At 40.7% G+C, this 18,114-nt stretch overlaps 1 protein-coding gene across 1 annotated transcript in view; it reads left to right on the top strand.

Moving 5' to 3' along the window:
• SNX30 (sorting nexin family member 30) overlaps positions 1 to 18,114 on the top strand; it is a 96,468-nt gene that overhangs the window by 26,023 nt on the left and 52,331 nt on the right. Inside the window, exon 2 of the mRNA XM_033122288.1 lies at positions 13,242 to 13,433. Within this exon, the coding sequence (XP_032978179.1) occupies positions 13,242 to 13,433 (192 nt within the window). The remainder of the gene's footprint in view (positions 1 to 13,241; positions 13,434 to 18,114) is intronic.

Here is an 18,114-nt window from a genome sequence, read left to right on the forward strand (position 1 = left end):
ATTATAGGAATATATATTCTTATAATATACAGAGGGTGCCAAAAAGTATACACATTTTAAGAGATGTTACCTTAAAATGTATACATTTTTTTTGCACCCCCAGAATATTTATATTCCTATTTTATATATGTATGCATATATAAAATTCCTTTTACGTAAATTTTGCAGCCGTACCTAAGATTGGCTTTGAGGGAAGTTAGCTCTCCCTTACTCTATTAGCACCTCCTGTCCCCACAACAACCTTCACTAAAAAATAATATTTTTCACTTTGGACAGTTGGCATTTTTCTCTGTCATATGTGAAGTGTAAATAAGAGCATCATGAGAAATCCTTGATATTTACTGATCTTTTGTAAATTGGCGTCAAAACAAACCGCCACCCTACCCCCACCCCAGTGTAGACGGTACCCCATAGCCGCTGCTGCACCAACATGTGGGAGCTCTCTCATTTTCGCCTTTGTTTTATACCTATAGGTTATAGGCAAGTAAGGTTGTAATATTTTTTTCCTTCATTCACTCTTTGACTTCCTTCACCTGTTTCAGCCCGTCTGCCATGTGTACCTCATCTGAAATTTTTCCACTTGCCCTTATTCAAAGGGCTTGTTTCTGCCTCTGAAGCTCATGTGAGACGGCCAGACCGATTAGTATTAAGTTTAAGGTCTTTTTCTTTCGTGTCCTTCCTTCCTTTTTCTTACTTTCCTTGTCTGTTTACTTAGTTGTGAATCTCTAATCAGTGTTGAAACTCTTGGAGCAGTGTGGCTCTAGACTGTCCCATTCCGCTTTTCCTTTTGCTCTTGACTGTTTAGACTGTGGTCAGACTCTTGGTTTTTAAGTGCCTTTTTCTTTTCCAATGAATCAGTTAACCATGGAAATAAAAAGGACTGCCCCACATCCAGTCTGAGTCATGTTAGTAGGAACGTGGGAATTACATCTGGAGCAGACAGGTAGCCAGATGTATCTAGAGCCTGGCAATCCATCTGCACTTTTATGTAGGAGGCAGGTAAGATTCTGGCTTCAAAAAAGGATGCCATGGGGGATACTGTGTCACAGGCTTTGAAGAGTCTAACCGAAAAGCATCTTTGTGGTAACGTGCAGATTCCTGAATCAGTACAACAGTATTTGCTGCCACAAAACTAGTATTGGGAGAAGCCTATGCATCCTGTAGGAGAAAAAAATGAAGTGAAATTTTTTTCAAGTGTGAGCTAGTTGAATATAGTCACATATTTCCTTCTAATTTAACAAATTCTCATCTCAGGTTAGTTTTAGGTTTGGGGTGAGGGTTTAAGGACATCCCACCCCCAAAGGTAGGGTACATGTGTCACACATGATTGAATGTGAGAGTACTCTAGAAGTCAATTTGAATTTGGGTAGCTCATGGAAATTGAAATGTACTTCGGTTTCCTCTTTTTACTTTAGAGAGCTAGTTTAGAATCTGCAGTGCCTAACTTTATTCCCCCACGGGTATTTTTCGGACTCTAAAAGTGATAGGCTCTCTCTGAAGGGAGATTCAAATTCACACATGCACATGCAAAACTTTGCACATAATTTTGGTGTGGGGTGCCTATGGATTCCAGGGAAAGAGGCCCTGTTGCAGAGGAATGGTGAGCGTTAGGTAATCTCTGAGGCAGGGACGCAGAGGAATGGTGAGTGTTAGGTAATCTCTGAGGCAGGGACACTTTTCGTCTTGCTAAATGTGCAGGGCTTTTTTTGAAGCACAGCTGAGATGTGTGGGCTGTAAGTGTGGAATTAACAGTAACCACTTGGCACTTGCTGTTGGTTGTCGAGTCCTGCCCTGTTCTGTTCCTTACCTGAGTGGTTTTTGTTTTTTGAAAAGGTTTGCTCTGGGGTGATGATTCATCAACAGTTATTTGATCACCTAGTACACAGTCAGCTCTCTATAGTATGTTGTTTTATCTAGGTCTTTGTCCTGAACACCAAAACGGACCTTTTCCTTTAACTTTCCGTAGGCATCTGACTTGTTTCATCAAACACTGAGTGTGTTCCATATACTTAAGCCTGTGTCGGATGGCAGCGTAAAAACATGTAAACAGTTTTGTAAGATGAACAAATGGCACAGTTAAGCGGTTGGTATGGGGTGAAGGGTGGGAAAAAACTGACATTTATTAAGGTATTGTACTAGGCATATTGTGTTTTCTTTAATCCTTACACCCACCGTGTCATAGATGGAGAAAGAGAGATTGAGTACCTTACCCCAGGACCGGCGAGGAGCAAAACCAGGATCAAGGCCCGTCATTTGGATTCCAAGCCCAGGCATTCCTTCCTTGTCTCTTCTGTTAAAGAATAGAGTGGATGGAGTAGGACAGGGTAGGAAACAGAGCATAGAAAGAGTATAGAAATGAGAACCTTACAATGAGTCTGCACAGTAGGCTAATTTCATAGTCTTTATGAAGCATCATTTATCTGTTGATTTCCACTCACAATATAATTTTTCTCAATTGGCCTTTTAGAGCTCTTTATCTGCTTGTCTATGTCACTCTCTTCCTATTTAAGATACAAGGAACGCGTCTGGGATCGTGGTGTAGCACAGCCCCAGATGACAGACCAAAGGCCTGGGTTCCTCACATACCACTTGAGTGACCTCATGCCCGCTACTTCTAAGCATCTTACATGTAACAGGACAACTCGGATGATCTCTGAGGGCGACTGGGCCCCAAATCCTTGTGTGATTTGGTGCAGAACTGTCAGTGGAAGAATGAATGCCTTATTTAGCTTTATGGGTTTTCACTTGGAGGATCCTGACAACACGTCAAGGGCAGAAAAGACAGCAAGGTTTTAGGAAGAGTCACATTCTCTTTGGAAATGGGCTTTTCGGGGAAGTTTAATCCATCTTTTTAGAAAGCTGTCTGCTTGGGTTTTGGGGTCCCCCGGACGGCATGCACGTACGTGATGAGCAATAGAGGCAGGACCTTCGTGTTGTGGGTCTTAGTTATCACTCAGGGACAAGCTTTCGGAAATACCGCTCCTCCTTCAGTGGCAGTGGTTTCTCTGCCTGGAATGTCCATGCCATGCTGTCCCCCAGACTTGTTTTTCCATGTGGCAAATTTACTCCTTCTCAAGTTGCCCCAGCATCCTTTGCTCGCCTCCTGCATTTTGCATGGAGCTCTATTATAAGCCGTATTGTGTTCCGTCGCAGTTAGAGGTTTTCATGTCCATACGTCCAGCTAGATTGAGTTATTTAAACACAGGTGTCATATCCTATTTTGTTTGGTAGCCCTGCATTGCATTTGGACTGTTTAATATGTACTTGAAATAGTGGCTCCTCCGTAGAAGGAATGGAAAGGGCTCATGTTTAAATTCAGCTGAGAGTGGGGAAAAACCTTTGCTCCCAGGAATCACAAGAATGTCTGGATAAGCGATTGCTAGTCTGGTGATTCTTAGAAAAAACTAGGAACAGACATTGGACAGTTAGCCAAGGAATGTGGACTCGCACTCTTTCATTTTGACATCATTTGTGATCTTGTTGGAGATATTGTTTTTTACATCAGGCCTGCGGTTGGGTTTTACTTGAATGGCAGGTTTACTAGTAGAAGAGGTAGGGAAGCATTTTCAGTTGTAAACAACTTTATTAACCTACAATTAAGCTTTGAAACAGGTGGTCTCTTAAACCACGCCTAAAGAAGAAGAGCCTTTTTTACCTCATAAGAAATGGTCCAGAATCCAAAGAAGGAAAATATGACTTTTCAGGGAAGATGCCGGAAACCACAGACTGGTGGGCCTTGGGAACTTGGAAGTGCTTGTGCAAGTGTCCTCAGAGGTTTTGGAGAATATTTTGAGCTCGGGATTCCAGGGTGAGGTGGAGAAGAAGGGGGAGTGAACTTCCTACTAATAAAGTCCCAGAACGTAGGATATTCAGATGTGTTTGAATTATTCTACAGAAACCCAACCAACAAACAAAAAATAAATCCCCACATCTTAAAATTACTTACTGTTTATATCAGGTATTTCCTATTTAGATTTAAAAAATAACTGTATAGAGAATTTAATAGCTGTGTGTATTAGTCAGCCTTACTGTGATAATAAACAACTCCAAAAATTAGAAGGTTTGCTGCAATCATTAATTTCTAAGCCACGCTATCTGTCGGTGTCTGTGTCAGTTGCTGTGACTCTTTGTCACAAGTCTTCCTTCCATTCTGAAGGAGCAGCCCCTGTTCGGGACATGCTAGTTTCAAGGCAGAAGAGAGAGAACAAGCGAGCCGGTGGGAACACGCAATGGCTCTTAAAGTGTCTGCTCCCATCTGGTCCATGTCACATTCGCTTCCGTGCCCTTGGCCAGTGCAAGTCGTGTAGCCAAGAGAAAGTCAGTGGGGTGCGGATATGTCCTCCCATGGGTAGTCACTTGGCAATAGTAAGAATGTATAATCCTCTCAAAGGAAGGGAGTTAATAGCTGCAAACGATGATATAATCTTCTATATAGTTTGTGTCCTCTCCTTTCATCGCTGAACATTATTTAGTAAATACATCCATTCCGATTTATCATTTTAAAATGCTTTAAATACATTTTCTCCCTGTTATGTGTATTCCATTTTTACGTTAATTTGGGGGGAAGCCGACCTCTTGCCAGGGAACGGTGCGGTGGATCGTTGTCCGTTTTCAGTACCCTTCAGTACTTCGGTGCATGGAGCGCTAGCGTGCATCATTGCATGCGAGTCTCCGGAACAACTGAATAGTGGGGTGATGTTAGGTATCAGAAGAGCCTTGTTTCTGAATTTAGTAGACATGCCTCCAGGGCTACACATTGTTTGTGCTTTAAAAAAATTCATATTGAGATTTTACTCACATACCCTAAAATTCACTATTTTAAAGTATGCAACTGAGTGGTTTTTAGTATATTCACAGCATTGTGCAACCATCATTACTATCTAATTCCAGAATATTTTTGTCACATGGAAAAGAAACGCCGTACCCCGTAAGCGTTCATTCCCATTCTGCCTTCCTGCCAGCCTCTGGCAACCAAAAATCTGTTTTCTGTCTCTCTGGATTGGCCTGTTCAGCACATTTCATATCAATGGAATCATACGCGTGTCTTTTCTTGTCTGGTTTCTTTCACTTAAGAGTAATATTTTCAAGGTTCATGGCTGGTGTTTTCTGATATACACTCTTTAACATATTTAGGAACTTTTATTACTTAATTTTACTTAGAGATTTTAATGAAATCATTGATGTTGAAATCATTTAATATTCAACTAATGAAGAATACCAGTAAGCATTTTGGTAATTGTGGGCATGTTATATTCATCGTGATTATATCATCAGGGAATGTAATACATTGCATTCGTAAATTTCTTAATGTTAAGTCATTCTTGATGTTCTGAAATACGTTTGACTTAAACCTGGTATATTCTTCTTTTTAAAAATTCTTTTAATATACCATATGTCGTTATTTTATTGACAATGTTTACACATATCTAACTTCCTTTTTTGGCCTAATAGATATAGGTAACCTTCATAAAATTATTTGAAAGGTTTTTCCATTTTTTCAAAATCTGTGTCTTAGACTGAGTAAAACAGGACTTGCTCCTTGAGGTTCAATAGAATTCAGCTGTAAAACCATTGGGGCTTAGCTTACCTGTTAGTAAAAGTTCTCTGATAACAGTTCTGTGGTTATATATTTGTTTAGGTTTTCTCTCTCAACTTAATTTCACTTTTGCCACATATTTTCCTACAAAGCTATCTACTCATATAGACTTCCAATTTTATTGGCATAGTTATTCATAGAACATTTTTATAATTTATAATCATATACAGAGATAAGATTTAAATAGTAATTGCCTGCTCTCCCCTACCCCCTTCCTGTGTTGATCAGGCTTCCTAAGTTTAGTTTATCTAATTCATCTTTTAGAAGAATAAAATTTGGGTTTTGTTCATAGCCTTTACTCTTTCTTTTCTGTTTGCAATTTGTGCTTTAATTTTTTTATTCTCTCTTCCCCTTGTTTTTTAAATGGAAGCACAAAGTGGATGTAGCCTAACGTGTTGTTTTGTGGGATAAATGTTTTTCAAATGTATATATTTATCTGCTCTTGAGGACTGTGCTTCTTTCTTCATATTTAGGTTTTCTTGGATCTGAATGATACATTAATATAGCTCGGATATGTTTTTCAGTTTTCTTATGTCTGATAAGGTAATGCAGGCCTGCTGTTTGCCTCCCATCAGAACAAGTGAATGATTGGACTCCCTCTGTTTCTACTTGATGTTAGGCTTGTCTTTCTTGGGTCTTAGGTTGAGCTGAGTCAGTTGAGTGATCTGTCAGTGGGGAAAGGAGTCAGATAAGAAAGCAAGCCAGGGTCCTGGACAGTCGGTCAGGGAAACTTGGTCTGCTTCCTCTCTCTGTCTGGATCGAGTGTAGCCTGGCTTCCTTCTTGTCTTAGGTGCTCTCCCCATCTCTGTAGAGACCACCCCTTCAGAATTTGAGGCCTGCCTGCTTTGTGCTTTGTGGACCCTCCCAGGGCAGCTGACCCAGTTGCCTTCATGTTCCTCTGACTTTTCTCTTGATCGCTCCTTCCCATGGTGAGATACAGTTGTGTGGGCAGGCCTCCCTCTGCTGGCAGTCCTCTCATGGGGCATCTGCCTGTGCGTGACTTCCCCTCGCTGACCCAGCCACACACTCTGGTGGCCTCCCTTTGTCCCGCTGTTGGCCCTTGCACTGCCCCAGATCCCCTAGACAAATCAGAGTGTATGTGGGGAGTTCAGGACATTTCCTATTTCTTAGGTATCTTAAGTAACTTCAGTGACATGGGTTAAAGATACCTCTTAGTTCTTTTCTCAGTTGTGTCCCAGTTATACACACTGGAAAATCTTAGAGAGTTTTGCATTTGGATGGCACCCTTTCCCGGCTTCCTGGTATGATTCCAGTCGCTGTTTCTCTCCCTGCCCCCCCACCCCCACTCCTCTTTCTCTCCATTCTCCAAGTTGTTAATATCTGGAGGGTTGAAAGAGGAAGAAAGCAAAGGCTTGTTTGTGTTCAGTTCACTGAGTTTATCTAAAAGTCTAGATTTATCATTTTAAAATGAGTGTGTACCATTCTTATTGGTAAATACAATCATTGCCTGGGTTTGTTGTAAAGTTAAATTTACAAAGTTTAATTGAACCTTTGGGATTTTTCCAGGGTTCACTCTGTGTTCTTTGCACTGTTATGAACATCTTTGAACAGAACATTTTGGGGATTTTCCCTTTGAATTTATTCTCCAACGTGGGCTTAAATTTAACTTTACAACAAAGTCAACAATCAAGAGTGTTCTGTTCAGTTTGGACACATTCATTCTTCAAGCATCTCCTGTGGGGGGTGGAGCAGGAGGGAGGGAAAGGAAGATAAGTCAGGTGCAGTCGGTGTATTCAAAGAGCCCCATCCTCCCCTGAGCTGTAAAGATACCCTCAGAGGCGTTGTCAGGCTCTTCCGAAACTCCATCACCCACATTCCTCTAATAGTATCAAAAAGAGAAATTAGTCATTAAGCATGACTTATATTTATTAAATCCATATTGGCTCCTAATGTATACCACTTTCCTGTATATTTAATATAATACAGAATTTTGCCAGTGATTTGTGTTAATTTAATAATCTCTCGTGGCTGGCTAACCACAATGGTAGATCTTGTAGCTGAAATTCTCTGAACCAGGGGGATTTCTGAAGCAGCCTAGGCATGTCGTTCTCTTCCTTGGTAAAAGGGGTAGAGGGGGAGAAGAAATTCTCTTATAACTGAAAGCTACATGGTGAGAATTGATATTTTGGAGCAAGGAGGAATTTTCATTTATTTATCAACTATGTAGTTGTAGCTTTCATAAGGGCTCCTGTAGATATCTATTGCTACAGTGAAATCATTATGGAAAGTGTATTTGAGGTACCAACTATGACTGTCAATACAGTTTTTATTTTCAGCAGCATTTAGTAAGCGTTTATTGTGCACCCAGCCCATCGTCTATAAGGGGAGGCAAGAATACTTTTAGACAAGTGGACTTCATGTTTTTTGTAGTATGTTAACAGTGATGTAGCACCTACCATGTTCTGGGCACTATTCCAATTGCTTTCATATACTAACAAACTCAATCCCATTATACCCATTTTTATAAATGATGAAACTGTGGCCTGGAGAGATTAAGAAACTTGCTTAAGGGGCGGCTGGTTAGTTCGGCTGGAGCAGTGCTCTTGACAACAGGGTTGCTGGTTCGATTCCCACATGGGCCAGTGAGCTGCGCCCTCCACAACTAGATTAAAGACAACGACTTGACTTGGAACTGATGGGTCCTAGGAAAAAACACACTGTTACCCAGTAAAATTAAAACAAACAAAACAAGAACAACAAATAACAAAGTTTAAAAAAGAAAGCAACTTGCTTAAGTCACACTGCTAGCAAATAGTGGAACTACGGTTCAAAACTGGGCAGTCTGGTTCAGGTTAGCTTCAGTTTCGCTGTCTTTCAAAAGGTAGTTACCAAGTATCTTCTATTGGCAAGGGATTGAGTGAGGTCATTTCTAAGACTCGTTTATTCATCAAATACCTACTGAGTATCTACTATGTGCCAGAGGATAGAAGAGGGAGCAAGACAAAGCCTTTGGTCTTGTGGAATTTACTGACTAGCGGGGAGTCAGGTAATCAGTCAATCACTAACAAATTTTCAGATACTGACAAGTCCTGTGACTAAAGCAAAGCCAGGTAAGGGGCTGGAAAGTGATGGAGGGTACAGGGATATTATCAGATTTTGTGACTGAGGAGGTCTCTCGGAGTAGGTGTCATTTGAGCAGAAACCTGCTTGAACATAGGAGCCAGCCACATGGGAATCTGAGGGGAGAGGAGTGTTCCAGGTAGAGTGAGCAGCAAGTACCCAGGCCCTTAGGTCAAAATGAGCCAAGTGTCTAGAGCAGGACAATCTAGGGAGAGAATGTCTATAACGAGGTCAGAGAGAATGATAAGGTCATATTGGCCCTTGCAGGTGATGGGAGGGAGTTTGGCGAGTTATGAGCAGGAGAGTGACATGCTTCGGTTAACATTTTTTTTCTTTTTTAAAAATTTATTTTTAATGAGGTATAATTGATATACAACATTATATTAGTTTCAGGTGTATAACATAACGATTTGCTATTTGTGTATTTTGTGAAATGATCACCTCAGTAAGTCTAGTTAACATCCATCGTCACACAGTTGCAGAATTTTTTTTCTTGTGATGAGAACTTCTAAGATCTGTTCTCTTAGCAACTTTCAAATACATAACATAGTATTATTAACTCTGCTAATAATGTTAATCATGATTAGTGAATAATGATAATAAATGTTAATAACGATTGACATTTTTCAAGGAGCTCTTTGGCCGCAGTATAGAGGACTGACCATAGGGTAGCAAAAATGAAACAGAAAGTCTTTGTGTTGAGCCCAGGACTCTCACTTCTTGATTCAATACTTCACGTTGCTCATAAAGGTGCTGCTCTCCCACAATCGCCGCTGTAGACACTGGTGTGTCCGCGTAGCCGACCCACTGCTGGAGGACTCTGTGGGCGGAGGAGCCTGGGTCATTCCGTTCTCCTAGCCCTCTGCTGTTGCCTCCTAAGATTTTTCACATTTTCTCTCCGTGTTTGTTTCTCGTGAGGAACATATCTTGAGGGGAGTCATTTGGGGAATACTTGTATTAAGACCCTAAGGAAAATGTTAGCTTTTCTTGACGGCCTTCAAAAACAGAAGTTTACCCAAAAGGATGTATGGCCAGAGAGTGGAGATGAGGGACTGTGTTGGGTTGGAAAAAGCCACACAAAGAGGATTCAGCTTGATAAGAACCTTGAACTAGGAACCAGAAATCTGGCTCAACTTATTAGCATAGCGACACCTAGTGTCGATACATTTGAACACATTACTTAACTTTTTTGGGTCGGCTTGCTCATCAGTGGAGACAGTAACTGTCCTGCTGACCTCATGAGGGTGACATGGGATGTAATGAAATAAGAATGTAGAAGCACTGTGTACAGAGGTACCGTAGAAATCTGAGCTGGTAGCATCCCTTTTTAGGAAATTACAGATTTTTATAGTTTGTCAGCTATTTGTGTATGTTCAAATAGTACTCTGTGAAACCCTCGTAGTAAGAGTGTGAGTGTTTTCCCTGGTCATGTAGTCCCAAGAGGAAAGGATGTGCAGTGTGCGATAAGATCTGGTTGACTGACTCTTCCCATCCCCACACCTACTGATTAGCAAACCAGTTAACATCCCACTGTCTGGTCAAGACATTTCAGACCTTTGTGTGGGCTGTTCCTGGAAGGCTATTGGCTGAGGTCCCCAGAGCAAAGGTTAGTTAGGGGAGTTGACTTGGAGTCGCTGGGAGACCTACAAACGGACAGATAGATAATTACACACACACACACACACACACACACACAGGTGAACAAGGCACAGTAACAGTTGTTGGGGACTCAGTGTTTGTGGATGTTATATATGTAAATCAATCATTAAAACTGTGAAAATTGTTTCTGTGGAAATATCTTCCAATTATTGACAAGGGAGTGACTAATTCTGCCAAGTGGTGAGTAGAACGAGGAGGGCCACTGAGAGGAGGGGCATTTGAACAGATTCCTGTGAGATACTTGGAGACCTCTACATGAAAAAAGAGGGGGGCTTTACAAACAAATATTAGGGGTATGAAAGAGCATGGTGGGTTTCAGGAACTGATGCCATGAGAAATGAGGCTGCTGAGATCGGTCCAGATTGTGGAAAACTGCTGTGTGAGCTGATGTTGGTTTATCTGACTAAAGATTTTGAATTCTTTCTTTATGCAATGTTTAGCCGTCTATAGAGCCATCTGAGGCTAGGGTTCTAATGTTGATAAAGTGCGAGGGTGGGCCCCTGAAATGCCAAGCATGGTGCCTTGCCCAAGGGCAGCATTTAAATAGTTACTGAAATGATGAAGATGACAAATTTCTTTGTCTCAGAGCTTCAGAGAAGATGTCTCGCTCAGATCCCCAGACACTGTGGTATGGCCGCCGCGTGCCCTGTGGTGTCAGTATGCTGACAAAGCAGTCAGATCAGATGGTTGCTGCTGTAGCTAGCTAACTAGATTCAACAGTCACGTCCACCCCAAGAGCTGCAGGAGTTCGCCTTCCCAGCGGACAAGCCCCTGGGCAGACTAGGAATAGAGGTGCGTTCTAGTCCCATGAGTACCTTCTGTGAAAATGGTACTCTTTCGATAATTACAAAACATCTCTTTGGTGTTGCCTATTAAGTATGGGATTAAATGATCTATGGTCAGTAGAGATGGGTGACAAAGGAAGTTGCCTTTTCTGTTTATTTTCCATCACCTACTGAGTTGGGTGACATTGCCCTCCACTCCAGGCCATGCTTCCCTTTGCCTTGTCCCACCCAGCGCTCTGAACAGAAGTCCCATAATCAGCTAGAGCTCGTGGATATGACTGCTAGGTTGACCTCTCATCCTGTATGTTCTTTAATCTGGGGGCTCAGTCATATGAGTATGCAGCCTGCATACAAGAACAGAGAATTCAGAGGAATGCACTTCCCATCCCCAGCCTGGGATCTGATGACCCCCACAGGTCAGGAATGTTTTCTGCATTCCTGACCAAGGCCCTTTCCATGGTGTCATGTCACTTTCTTTCTTTTTTTTTCACTTTTTCTTCCTTTTTTTCTTTTTTTATTAGTTTCAGTTGTACAAAACAATGTAATAGACATTTATCATTTATATCCTTCAAATAGTGATAACCCCTCTTCCCCCATCTGCTACTCCTCTGACATCGCATACAGCCATTACATTTCCACTGTCTCTATTCCTAATGCTGAACTCCACTTCTTGTAACTATATGTATATATATAATTGTAGTTGACATTCTTGTTCAGCTTCAGGTGTACAGTGAGTGTCACTTTCTTGCCATATTCCTTAGTGTTTGCCTCCTAATGATTCCAAGGTAACATTCAGAGTCTTTCACATCTACTGCTAGACAGGACTTTGTTCTGTTATCAAACCTTAAAACAAACAAACAAAAAAGGTAACTGTAAGCTTGCAACTTTTTTGGCTATTGTAGGGGCATAATTTATTCAGGTGGCTTCCTCCTAAGGCCTAAAGAGAAAGAGGTCCATAAGTTTTAAAATCTTTCCCTTCCTTTTTTCCCTGGCATTTGCTCACCCCCCTCCTTTAAAACTTTTTTATTATGGAAAATTTTAAATATACACAAAAGAGGAGAGAATTGTATAAGAACCTGCAAATACCAACTTCAACAATCCCCACTTTTGGTCATCTTGTATCATCTATATCCCCACCTACCCATCCTTAGTTATTTTGACGCAAATACCAGACATCCTATTATTTTATCCATGAGTATTTTAGTATGTATTTCTAAAAGATGAAGACTGTAAAATCTTAATGCTTCCATTATCATATTTAATAATTCCTTAATATCATCAAATAACTGATCAGTATTCAAATTTCTCTCACTGTCTCAAAAATCTTTTAACATTTTGTTTTACTCAGGTTCCATTGCAATTGTTTATTGATCTCTTAAGTTTCTTTACATCTCTACATGCTCCTTCTATCTCTTTTTTTTCTTTTTCCCTTGCAACTTATTATTGAAGAAACTGGGTCTTTCATTCTTGTTAGTTTCACAGTATCAATTTTGCTGATTGCATCCTCAAAGTATTGTTTAATTCTCTTCCTTACTCCTCTATATTTCCTATAAATTGGTGGTGTGTCTAGAGATTTGTTTCGGACTCAGATTCCATTTTTTGGCAAGCATACTTTATAAGGGGGTGTTGTGAATTTCTTTCAGGAGGCATATAATGTTTAGTTGTCTCTTTCTGTTGGTTGATTCCGTTTTTAAATGTGTTAATGTATTTTAGAAGTTTCAGGTCCCTTAATGTTTACCTGGGGCCAGGTGGTGGCCTTCAGAAAGTGGGGAAAAGAGAATATGTGGTGTGCTCACCGAGTTCTTTCTGTTTGAGGCCTGGTGGTGGTGGGGCTCTTAAGCTCTCTGTCCCTGAACTATTTTCTTCTATTGGTTCCTCCAGTGCTTGCCAGAAGATGAATGAGCATGTATTTGGTGTAGGGCACGGCTGTGGTGTGTTTGTCTTGGTCATAAAAGACCTGTTCACTTGAGAAATGTTAAGTAAGGAGAGGCTCAGATTCTTTGAAAGTTATTTTTGTCTTTAGAGGTGTTCCTAGGTTTGGCTAAACAAACTACTTTTGCTGATATTCTCCAGGTGTGTGTTTTTGTTTACTTTCTAAAGTGATTCTTTTCTCCTTTCAGGATCTCATTTTGCCCAACGGTGGTACGCCAGCAGGCACTTCAAGTCCAGCTTCTTCATCTTCCCTTCTCAACAGACTTCAACTTGATGATGACATTGATGGTGAGACCAGAGATCTCTTTGTCACGGTTGATGATCCCAAGAAGCATGTCTGTACAATGGAGACTTACATCACATATAGGATCACCACCAAGGTAGGTCCCTTTATTATTATCATCTGCCCGTGTTGGATGGTCTGAGAGAACTAGAGTCCTGCCTCCATGATTTCTGTCTTTGCTTCCTTTCTCTTTTTTGTTCAACTCTGTTCTCCTTTATTACAATTGTGGGCGTAGCTTTCTGAGAGAGTGGAGATATATAGATATATATATATGTGTGTGTGTGTATATATATATATATATATATATATATAGTGTAGTCACAATTTCTCTTCATTTTAAGATTTAAAATATTAAAATGAAGAGAAATTGTGACTACACTATTTCAAAGAAAACATTTCATCCTTATACAGTTGACTCGAACAACATGGGTTTAAACTTTGTGGGTCCACTTGTACTTAGATTTTTTTTTCCAATAAAGATTATGTATTTTCTCTTCCATATGATTTTCGTAATAACGTTTCCTTTTCTCTAGCTTCCTTTGTTGTAAGAATACAGTATATAATACATACAGCATACAAAATATGTGTTAATTGTCTGTTATTTGTAAGTTTCCCCTCCACACTTGGCTATTAGTAAAGTTTTGGGGGGAGGCAAAAGTTATACATGGATTTTCGACTGTGTGGAGAGGTCAGCACCCCTAATCCTCATGATGGTCAAGGCTCACCTGTACTTTCACTTGTTTTCTATCATGATACTATTTAATGTATTAATATCACATTGCACTTGAAATTTATGAATCATTGTATCAACCTAAATCTCTGTGACGAGACCATGAGTATAATTTGGTGTATTTAGACTAGATGGTAGGAGGAGAAGGAGTAGGAGAAGGATGGAAACTAATATTCATTGATTTCTTGCTTCGTGCTACTATGACATTACTACCTTGTCCTTTCCACACCTGGTTCACATTTGAAAATTTGTCTATGTCTGTGAGCATATACGCATGCACTCACACCGTCTTCCCCCATTACCATTGCCACTGGGTACCTACTACTTCCCAGGCATTGGGCTTGGTGCTTAGATGTGTATTATATCCTCAGAGGTCCGAGGTCCTCATACATATTCCCATCAGTAATTTCCAGTTACTTATTTTTCCCCCTAGGGCCAACATATTTTTTACACTGTCGTCTGTGAAATGTAAAACCTGTTTTTCCTGAATTTGTGCTCTAAACAGCTGAATGACAAGGTGACTGCCTAGCTGGCACAGCGATGCTTGCTCCCTTGATGTTTTTCCACCCTTACGTGTTTCCTCTGCCCTGCAGTTTGCTTCCCGAAGTGCTGATACTGCAGACCTCTGTTCTCTGATTCACAGGCTAAGGCACGCGCTGTACCTCACCACTCTTTCCTGGCCTTCTTCCCTTCCCCCTTCCTTCCTTTTTGTGCTCTTATTTCTATCCCTTTTCCTGGGAATATTTGATTTCCTATAAGTCAGATGTCTTAGGATGCTCTTTTCCAAGTTGCAGTCCCACATTTTCACTGGCTATAATGCTAACATGTCAGGTGAACTTGTTGCAGTATTAACTTTTACTTATTACTGTCAGTTCCCCTTCTGATCTCACACCAGAGTCCTTTCATTTTCCTGTTTCAAATAGTGACAGCAGGTTTAGTATTTTGGTGATTCATTTGGAGCCTTCTTTCCGAAAGTTGTGTTTAAAGGATAGGTAGGGTTGTGTTGGGATGAGAGAGAGAGAGGACAAACAGGAACATGGGGTCCCAAACACTTGAACTTGTCCCAGGATCCCCACTTCTGCTAAGGTTCTCAGCAAACTTAATGGTCAGAGGACAAGGTCATATAAATATTTACTCTATTGCTTTGACTTTTGACTCCTGTCCTAGTTTAGATTCCTGATGACCAAAGCTGGACAAATTACAGAGCTGCTTTTGCCTGAACTAAAAAGAGCCTCGGGCTGAGAGCCAATGTAGGCAAAGCATTCTCTCCTCAAATCTAAGTCTTGGGTATCATCCTGTTTCTCCAGCGGTGGAGAGAGGTCTTTTCATGGCAGGCAGATCTTGGCAATTTTCTCTTCAGGGTCCTAGAAAGTATCATCATATTAACTAATTATTGAGCACTGAACCATGTGCTGTATTTTTTTGCAATAGAAACCTTTAAATTTTATTTTATATAAGTAGTATAATTTCCCAATTATAGAGAAATTGGGAAACTCAAGTAAGATAAAACAGTGGAATAAAAGATCTATAAGCTCACCAGCCAGAAAGAATCACTTATAACTTTATGAACTATTGATCTCTATTCCCTTACAAAAATGAGTATTTTGCCTGCTGTCAATTTACCTAGTATGTTGCAAACATCTTTCTATGCTAGTAAATGCCAGTAAGCATGCTTTTATGCTATTATTTCTAAGACAGCAATAGTGTGCCACTCTACGGATGAGCTGTCATTTATTTTGTGCTAAGTGCTTTAAATATTTCATCAGTTAATCTTCACACTCAATGAAATAGGCACTGGTAGTATTTTTTGTTTTGCAAATGAGGAAACTGAGATACTGAGCTACTTTAAAAATTGCTCAAACACATGCAACTAATATGTGGTGAAGCTAGAACTTGAATCCAGATCAAGGTCATGACAAAATTTTCAAGAGAGGGCTTCCCCCTGCTTTCCCAGCACTGGTTTACTACCACGGCCTGGCAGTCGAAATGGTTGGTGATGTAGAAGTACCCTGGAGGTTGGGGAAATGGAGAGGAGCCTTCAGCTCCCTTTAGGAGCCATCCGCCTCGTTTCCCCATCACCAGTTAGTCATCAGCAAGACTGTGCTTCAACTTGTCCCTCTTTCTAATACCTCGGTGGTCAACAGGTTAATTGCTGCTCAGATATCAAGTTATAGATAAGGATTACAAAGTGGACGTTAGATTTAATGATAAGGTTACTGATGACTATGGTGAGAGCAGTTTTATTGAGCAGAACCCAGTTTGTTGTGGGTTCGGGTGAGTGAGAAGAAAGAAAAGACATCATGAGTGTTGGTAGTTTGGCAGTGAAAGCAAGTATAGAGAAAGAACAGTAGCTGTAGGGGAATGTGGGTTCGAGGGGGAGAGGCTTTTTGTTTGCTTTTTAAGGATGGGAGAGACTTGTTTAAGTGCTAAGTGGACAGTGTGGGTGGAGGAGACCTTAGGCTTAAGAATGGAGAGTAGGATGGAAGCCGTGGGGAAAGTGGAAGGAGATGGTATCCTGAGCAGAAATGGAGGGAGGGAGTGGCTTCTGATGAGGGAGACGAATGTTTTTCATTGTTTCTGGAGGAAGAAGGGACTTTTTTTGTGGCAGAAAGTTGAGTGTTATTTGCTTATAACTGCGGTTTTCTCGATGGATAGATAGTGAGGCCTTCTACTAAGTTTTGAAGTGGGGCTTAGTTTTCAAACTTATACAGGCTTTGTATTAACTGATGTAGAAAATGAGGGAGAGGCCATAAAAAAGAATGAAATCTTACCGTTTGTGACAACATGGATGATCCTAGAGATTATGCTAAGTGAAATAAGTCAAACTGAGAAAGACAAATACCATATGACCATACTCACATGTGGGTATGGTCTTTCTCAGTTTGACTTATTCTATATATATAAAGAACAATATAATTCTTTATATTATTAAAGAATAATGTAAATGAACAAATGAAACAGAAACAGACTCATAGATACAGAGAATAAGCTGATGTTGCCAGAGGGGAGGGTGGTTAGGGAGCTGGGTGAAAAAGGTGAAGGGATTAGGAAGTACAAATTGGTAGTTACAAAATAGTCACAGGGATATAAAGTACAGGTAGAGAATATAGTCAGTAATGTAGCAACAACTATATATAGTTGCCAGGTGGGTACTAGACTAATGGGGGCGGGGATCACTGCATAACTTCTATAAATATCTAACCACTAAGCTGTACACCTGAAACTAATATAAAATAATATTGAATGTCAACTGAATGTAACTGAAAAAAGTAAATAACTTTTTTAAAAAAAGAAAGAAAATGAGGGAGATAGTTGATTAAGGAAGTATAGAAAGATTTCTTGGCAGTGTTGAGGGTCCAGTTGTGGAACTTATTGTGTCGATCAGTGTGTTTGTCTGATTTTGTTTTTCCTTCAGGTTTACTAGAGTGAAAAATGGATGGTTGCATTTTTGCCAGAGTTGTGTGAATGGACAGTGGAGAACGGGCATTTAGGATATTGGCAAGTCAGAAGTGGAAGTGATGGGTCATGGAATTTGATGCTGATTAAGGAAGGAAGTAAAGAAAAGAATGGACAGAATGTCAAGGAACTGTAGGTCCCAAGAGCCTGAAAAGGGGTATAAGGAAATGGAAGAGTCTGAAATGTTGGAGGTGCTGGTTAGAGCGGGAGATGTCTAAATTTCTGTGTGATGACAGCTTGTGGAGAGGCTGTGGGAAGGAGACATTGTTGGTGTAGGGCTGGGTATTGTATGTGCGAACCACCTGGCTCTTGAGGGCACTCAGATTATGGAAGGGCTTTGGAAAGGAAGCCTGAGAGCCAGGTGCTCTCAGGGAATCAGGAGAAATGACAGGGCTGTCAGTAGATGACGGGCGTGAGGAGGGATAGAGATGGATATATCTTGATGGCATGAGCCTCAAAAGGGTTTTCACTGGGCTGTGGAGCGGTGGTGGTAAGGAACAGTGTGGAATGAGGAAAATGTCAACAGCAATTCTTGGTCTTGGGGTGGAGTGAGGTTTGTGTAACATGAGAAAATGAGCCCCTTTCCACTTGC

Source organism: Rhinolophus ferrumequinum, chromosome 12 (genome assembly GCF_004115265.2).
Source record: "Rhinolophus ferrumequinum isolate MPI-CBG mRhiFer1 chromosome 12, mRhiFer1_v1.p, whole genome shotgun sequence".
Classification (NCBI taxonomy): domain Eukaryota; kingdom Metazoa; phylum Chordata; class Mammalia; order Chiroptera; family Rhinolophidae; genus Rhinolophus; species Rhinolophus ferrumequinum.